Source organism: Plectropomus leopardus, chromosome 15 (assembly GCF_026936395.1).
Source record: "Plectropomus leopardus strain MGB_pleo_1.0 chromosome 15, ASM2693639v1, whole genome shotgun sequence".
Lineage (NCBI taxonomy): Eukaryota > Metazoa > Chordata > Actinopteri > Perciformes > Serranidae > Plectropomus > Plectropomus leopardus.
In genome coordinates this window covers 1650409-1658393 of record NC_142190.1, presented here as the reverse complement: position 1 = coordinate 1658393, position 7985 = coordinate 1650409, and the positions used below count along the sequence as shown (strand labels likewise).

The window sequence follows — 7985 nt, the reverse complement described above, 5'->3', positions numbered from 1 at the left end:
TTTTGTGAATGCAATATCTGAAGATCCCCTTGAGAAGATTTCCTCAAATTTGGCACAAATGTCCACTTGATCTCAAGAACACACCGGTTATGAATTTGTCATCATAGGTCACTGTCATTCTGACCTTGTCTGTCTCATTCTTGTGATCTCAATTTCCTCAAATTTGGCACAAACGTCCACTTAATTTGAGAATGAACTGATTAGAAACAGGTAGTCGATAATCCTAAATCAAGGTCACAGTTACCGTGCATCCGTCTCATTCTTGTTAACGCTCATGAACACCTTGAGGAAATTTCTTCAAATTTGGCACAAATGTCTGCCTGGACTCAAGAATGAACAAGTGGTTGAAGGTCAAAAGTGTGACCTCACAAAACATGTTTTTTGCTATAACTTAAGTATTCATCCGCTAATTATGACAGAATTTTGGACAAAAGTCTAATAAGATAAACTGCAGATTTTTTGTATCCTCTGCTGATGGTAGAGATCTTCTGTGTGTGAAGCGTCCATGTTTTCTCAGACATGGATGGAAACTGGAAGCGAAACTTACAACGGCGAGGCGGTAATTCTGGATTTGACGTTTCAGCCGCAGCTCGTGTGTTTAGGCGGAGACTTAGTTAACAGAAAGTTCTGCTTGGACAAAAACAGAAATTGCTGTTAGATTGCAGAAGGAGCTTTTCGTCTGTGGGGATGTCTGCGCTTGTTTTTCTCGAGGTAAAAAGGGCGAGGAGCAGCGTGAAAGAGAACTATCGACGTTGGTGTTGGATCAGCGAGTACAGTATCTGCTGGCGCTGAGCGTGTGGGCTCTGATCAATGCCGACTGAGTGATCGATGCGTTATTTGTTGGTGCACAGAAAGTCTCCGTTGATCCTCCACACACAGAAAATGACGGCAGAAGTTTTTTATTTAAGTCATTTCTATTTTTATTAGAAATGGATCACATTTCAACCCAAGCAGTATGTGTTTCTCTCTCTTTTTTTTTTTACCTTCAGAGTGCCATGCATACAAAAAATCAGAATCAAAGTGTCCGTCTGTTAGTGCCCAATAAAGTTTATATATTTGTAAGGGGTTGATATCAAAGTCTTTCTCCTGTGCAATTATTATTCACAGATATGTACATTCAAATTAGTCAGCCTCAAACATCGAGCATCCTCGCCAAAAAAGAAACCAACATTAAAAGTAAAAAGTTACAAAAAACTTCAAATTAAACAATATATTTCTCTTTTTCTTTTTAAAATAGAATTAATAACTATTCGGCTAACATGAGATAAATTATGATTGCTTCATTTTTAACCGTAGGCACGTCGTAAATAGGTGAGGCGTCGCAGAAGCCAAACGGAGGCCGTGTTAACTCTTCCTGTCTCCTCGCTGCAGCTCATGTAAACAAAACCACCGAGCTATTCTACGGCCCGCACGGGACCATTTCAAAATAAAAGTCCAAAAATGAAAACTACAGAAAAGGTTTTTTCCCTCTGCTCCAGCTTCTCACCGGGTAGCGATCTGATATGTGACGAACAGAGAAGGAACTCTCTTTGAGAGATGTTTCATGGCTCACAATGATTGGTTTCTTTGGTATAAACCACCGCGACTTCCTGCAACTAAAACAATCTTCATCTGAAGTGAACGCAGTAATGATTGAAAAACGCCCGCCGTCTGCGCGCTCGCTTTCAAACACGATGAGATCGGTCGACATGTGAAACACGACTGACCTGTGTGGGCGTGGCTACAGGCGGAGCTCGGCTTTGATCCAATGTTGGACTGAAAGAACGTTTAAGTAGAGCTGCAGAAAACGATTTGGATCACGAAAAACCGTTTCTTCTGGTTTCATGCTCCTGAAATGGGAGTGTGACTTTTTTTGATTTTTTTTCATGTGTAACTTCACCAATATTCTGGCGTTCATTGATGATACACGTGGGACATGTTACTAATTAAATTAATAATTTACGATTCCATTTTTCTTTCACTGCTATGAAAAATATATCACCAAACTTAATTAAACGTCAGATAAAATAATAATAAATAAATCAGCAGATAAAACGGATGGCTTTTAACCCTTTGAAACTTGAGCAAATTGGCTTGATTTCATTTGAAAACATTGGAAAAAGGCAATGAGCAGGAAAAGAAGAAATGACCCAAAAATTGGCAAGAAATCAATAAAAAATGAAAGCGAAAATTACCTAAAACTAGTAACGTAAAAATCAAAGAAATAACCTGGAAAAAGTGATTTAAATTATAATTCGTAACATAAATTTAAATATGTAATTATGATAATTATAAATATAGTTTGACCCAAAATTTAGCAAGAAATAAGTAAAAATGTTCAATTTCCTGAAAGTTAGTAAAGAAAAAGTACTTAAAAATAAAATTAAAATTATAATATTTCTGTAACATAATTTAAATATGTCATTTTATATATATAATTTATTCTCTTGATCTTTTTCCTTACATTTTTTCTCTAGCTTTTGGAAAAATAATTTTCATGCAATTTGTGGAACATTTCTTACCGCTGTGCTCAAAGGCTTTTTTCCTCATGTTTTTGAAAACAATCACGACAATTTTGTCAAGTTTCAAAGGTTTAAATAACTCGTGAAAGGCCTCTGAGAGAAGAAAAGTAATGTCGCCCTGCGTCTCTTAACCCTTTGAAATCTGGGCTCGTTGGCTTGATTTCTCTTAAATAATTGTAAAGAAGGCAAAGAACAACCTGAAAGAGAAATGACCAATTTGTTTAAAAAAAAAAAAAAGACAAGATAATAACCTGAAAATCAGCAGAAACAAAGGAAAAGTAAAAAAAAAAATTACCCAAAACACTACCTGAAAATTATAATGATTTCATAAAAATTAATTAAAATATATAATTTTGATCATTTTAAATGTATTCTCTGGTAAGTCTTTTTTCTTTTAAATCCACTAATTTTTTAGCTTTTTGCAGGAAATTTCGTGCCATGTTACGAATTGCATTTTTTCACGTTTTTGAAAGAAATCGAGGTTTAAATGTTTGTGTAGGCGAATGCAGCCCAAGAAAAGTGATGTTTTTCAAAGTTTCAAAGGGTTAAGCGATTCTGCATGTCATGTTTTTTCTGTTATTCATTTGATTTGACATCATGATGGTTTTTCATTCGTTCACTAGTGATGGAGTGAAAATACGTACTGATAGAATAAGACGGAGGAATGCGTTGCATCACAGTTTTCCCTCATGTTCACTCATCCTATACAAACACCACGGCTCTCTGAGTCTCGTCTTAATCCTGTTCAGCGAGTCTTTTTGAACGTTTCACGCCAAAAACGCATCCTTCCCTTTAACGGGAGCCCTAAAAAACACCGTTTTCTACTTCTGTTGTCTGAAAGGAGAGAAAAAGAGGAGGGAAGATGAAGTGAAAGAAGGAAGGGAAGAAGGAATGAGCTAGTAGGTCAGAACTTTCTCCCCATGGTGACTAATGAGACTCTGCTGTCCTGGACAGTATTTTTAGGATGCTCTACATGTCCACGGAGACATGCAAGTCGCCAAGGTGACCTGTTTTCCCCGTCATCAACGATGTAACCCAGAGCGCTGCTGTTTGGGAGGAACAAAGGCAGAAAAAAAAGAAGAAAGATACTTCCCCTTGAAGGTCGTGAGTTTGGCACATTTCATGTCCTTTAGCACGGCGTCTTCAAGTAAAAAATGAGTGAAATTAACCCCTTCCCGCCCCGCAGTTGTTCCTGTTGCAGTGAATGCACATGCTGATATACTGGATTCACCTAAGGCAAAAAGGATTGTGAGTAAGTGTGGAAAGTGCTCTGTGAGTGTCCCTCCACGGCTCCTGTGCTGCAGAGCGTCAGCGCGGTGGAGGCGTCCTTTTGTAACGGACAGCGCCGGGTGGTCGGCGCTCTCCATCCGTCCTCGTGTTCAGAGTGAAGCAGCTGAGTTGGGACGTGTCCCCTCCTCTGTCTCAGGGGGACATGTTGAGCAGTTTGGTGGATTTATTGGGGTAATTGATGGCCAGGCTGATGGCGGCGATGTTCTTCAGAGCCTGAACAATGAAACACACAGTTCATACACATTTTTAAATACATTTTTTATCACTTTTCAGTGGCTTTGCCATGACTTCGACACAAATTTTAAAGACCATGACTCTTTTTTTAAAAAATATTTTTAGAGATTTTTAATTTTTTTAAAAAAAAAAAGGGGAGGGGGGGAGAGGATTTTTTTTACCCCTCAAACTTTTTTCTTTAAAAATTGCCAAATTTTTTTTCTTTAAAAGTCAGCAAAAAAATTTACAGATAAATATATTAATGTTTAATATACAAAAAAAATTTAAGGCATAAAAAATAAGCTGTGTTCCTTTAAGAACTGGCAGAAAGTTTTTTAAGAAAAAAAAAATCTGCAAAAATTTTTCTTTTAAAATTGCCAAAAGTAGATTTCTTTTCTTTAAAAGTTTGTGGCAATTTAATATGTGTATATATATATATATATTTTTTTTTTCCTTTAAAAACATTCGGCAGTTATTTTTGTTGAAACATTTTGTGCCGATTTTGATTGAAAAACATTCACCTTTTGTGTTCTCAAAACAACAAAAGGACATGATTTCTTCAAAAATCACCAAAAATGAAAACACCATTTATGACAACCAGAAACTAAAAAACAGATGTCATCGTTGGATTTTCCTATAACACAAATCATGTGTTACTATACAGGTTTGTGAAACAGAATTCCATGATTTTCCAGGTTTTTCAAGGCCATAGGAAAACTGAAAAGGATGAATCAGACGCAGCGTGAGGAGGGAGAGTCAGAAAACGACACGTGAGGTTTTCACCTGTTGGTGCTGAGCGATGACACACGGACGCTGACTAAACGATGAATCAGGGACTTCTGTGCAGTTACGTCACCGAGTTTAACAAACACACGTGCTCAGCAGAGCTGCCTCGCTGCCTTTCTTCTCTCCTCTCACATTTCTGCTCACTGATTAAGATTTAAGCGAGTTACAGTCGATTTATGGTGAAATCTGCATCTCTGAGTATACGTGGTTTTGTTTATGAGCAGATCTTGATCTTCGCCAATATGGCGCCTGCACAGATGCATCACGGCGGGTTTGCAGCAGCAGCCAATGAGGAATCTACGTTTCTATATAATGAAAAAAAAAAATCTCTGATTTCCTTTTCTAAATTTTCTGTTTTTGTAACATTTCACAAATAGAAAATCAGAAAAACTACTTCAAAATCTTCAAAATCTAAATTCAAAAATATTGATTTGACGAACAAAAACACACCAATTTAGAGAACAGAATTCAATTTTTCATTTTTGACAATGGAAAATTTAACATATGAGCGTTACACGGACCAACCTCACCAACCCTGACTATTCTGCACTTTAACACTGCAATTCAATTTAAATTTATTTCAAACATCTAAATTACATTAATTATTAATTAATTACAAACAATGAAAAACATAAAGCAAACAAAAACACAAAATCACTCTTCACATATTCGAAAAGCAGTGAGAAGAAGTGAAAACATATTCAATCCTTCACCATAACTCACTGAATTATAAACTTTTTTGTTTGTGTCTTTAGGTGCTAATTTTGCTTCTGTCGTTCCTTGCTGTGGTTTTTTGTTTGCTTGCTTGTTTGTTTATATGTATTTATATGTATTATGTACTGTATTCTTTGTTACTTCGCTTGCCAGATTTTTTAAAAAGAGCTTGTTGGGTTCGAGAACGTGCAAACTGTTGTCTGATTTTCAGTTCAACTTGTAAATAACAATAAAACTTTGGAAAAACTTCCTTATTCATTTAAACCTGCACTATAATTAATGAAATATATACATACACCCACACACTCAAAATTAAATTTCTACAATTTTCCATCATTATTTACAGAAAAAAAGAGAAAGAGAAATGATGATGAAAAAATTTAGAAATGTAATTTTGAGTATGTGGGTGTATGTATACATTTATAATATTTATCTGTCATCTGAGACGTCCACACGGCTCCAGAAAACAGCAGTTTTCTCTCATTTGGATGGTTTGGAGGGCGACTCCTCTGCAGAAACGCGGGCGTCTCGCGCCGTGGTTTGTGTCTAATTGAGTGAATAACGTGAAAAAGGAAGAACGCTGAACGCCGTAATAAACTCTGCAGAAACAAACGGCAGAGGAGGTCAACATGAAGAGAGAACTCGTCGTCTCCGGAGGGTGAAACTGTTTTGTTGTGAACATTTTTCAAACCCTTTGAAAGTGAAACTCGGCCAATTTCCTCTTGGACTTTGCATCAGAGCAGCTCTGAGTCCTGCCAAGTCGTCTCTGCTGCTGTTTTTTAACCTGTCAGGTGTTAGGTAACCACCAGAACACAACCGCCCACAGTGTTTCTTCACCGCCCGCATCCTCTGCTCCTCTCTGCTGCCTGCAGGCTGCTCCGCTACATCACAGGCTGCACAGCACGGACCACAGATTCTAATGCGCTGTAATTACCAAATACATTAGTGCTGAGAGCGGCCCACTCATATTCAAAACAAGAGAGCAGAGGGAGCTGCTGGGTGTCAATGGCTCGCTGATTCACTCGCCAAAGAGACCGCGGGCTGAGTCACGGCGTCTGAAGACCGCTCAGCCAATGGGACGGAGCGTTGCATAATGTTACAACACTTCAGGGGGCACGGACCGAGCAGGGTGTCAGTGAACTAAGAGGGCAAAACACAAACCACAAAAAAGGGCAAAATAATCCTTCTTTAATAGTAATCAAACTAAAATGTTCAGTTAATGGTGATATTGATTTTAGGTTTGAGGCTCGGACCTTTGCTGGGAGGAAATTTTAGTACCTGGACCTCTGTGAGTTTTAGTAGAATAGGTCCTCCAGCTGGTGATGCTGTTCTACAGTATATTTGTCATGTTCAATGTCTGACAGAAAATAAATATTTAAACCCAAATGAACCTGATGATATCTTCATATCTCACTGAGGAGTCAAAGGAACCTTTAAGCTCCACAGAAATACTGATATGATGTATATCGATATCGACTGACATTAAAAAAACGTCGGGATAAGACTTTATTCCGTATCGCCCAGCCCTAACTAAGAGTCATCCGTGGTCATGATGCAGAAAGAGAAACGGGTCTTACCATGGCGGTGTGACTGAGGAGCTGCTCGTCAGTGGTCATGGCTAACAGGTACTCCTGCAGGATTCCCTGCGCCTGCAAACACAGAGACACAGAAAACCTCACAGGCCGGAAAATAGAATAAAAGTAGCTTCCCGACACAGACGACCCTGAGAGGTTACATAAAGCACAAATCGAGTTATAAACAAGGCCTGCTGCTCGGACCGCTCTCCGTCTCTGCATCAGACTCATCGCAGGAATGTTAGAGCCGTCCATCAAAGTTATAAACAACGCTGAAGAGCGCTTCCACTGAGACACCCCGCGCCTTATATAAGGAGTCAGATAAGAGGACGCGGCGGCGGCTAAATGGGCTGAGACCGGAGCTTTGACAGAGCTGGAGACACAGTCCAGAGCTCCGCTCGTCCATCCGTCTCCCAGCAGCAGCAGCAGCAGTGTTTATGCTGGGGAACATCCTCCGACCATTTGTACGGTCAGCAGAGCGCGACACGCCGCTTTCATTCCTAAATATAACCTTCACTTCCTGCGGCGGAGGGACGGAGTCTTGGGGGACGCAGAGGACTCAGAGGACATCATGTGTCCAACAGTGGTGGACAGAGTAATCTATTACTAGAGTCAAAGGGTAGATACTCCTGCTCAAATACCTACAACTTTAAATGGTTGGGTTTTGTGTTTATTTTACTGCTATTTTTTAAAGAAAAACATTGGGGATTTTTTTTTTATTTAAAAATTGTCAGTGATTTTAAAGAGAAAATTTAAAAAACTTGTTTTTCTTTTAGATTTTTGAGGACTTTTTAAAAATGTTTTGGTGACTTTTGACAAAAAAAGACAACAAAAAAATGTGATGATATTTAAATGAAAAAAAAGTGCCAATTTGTTTTCTTGAAAATCTTTTTTTCTATTTTTTTTT

At 38.4% G+C, this 7985-nt stretch overlaps 1 protein-coding gene across 1 annotated transcript in view; it reads right to left on the bottom strand.

Annotated features, from left to right (window-relative positions):
• Nucleotides 1-895: 895 nt before the first annotated feature.
• zzef1 (zinc finger, ZZ-type with EF hand domain 1) overlaps nucleotides 896-7985 on the bottom strand; it is a 49423-nt gene continuing 42333 nt past the window's right edge. The window contains exons 53-54 of the mRNA XM_088088102.1: nucleotides 7082-7153; nucleotides 896-4004 (exon numbers count right to left, since the gene is read on the bottom strand). Coding sequence (XP_087944228.1) covers nucleotides 3924-4004; nucleotides 7082-7153 — 153 coding nt within the window. The 3' untranslated portion in view covers nucleotides 896-3923. The remainder of the gene's footprint in view (nucleotides 4005-7081; nucleotides 7154-7985) is intronic.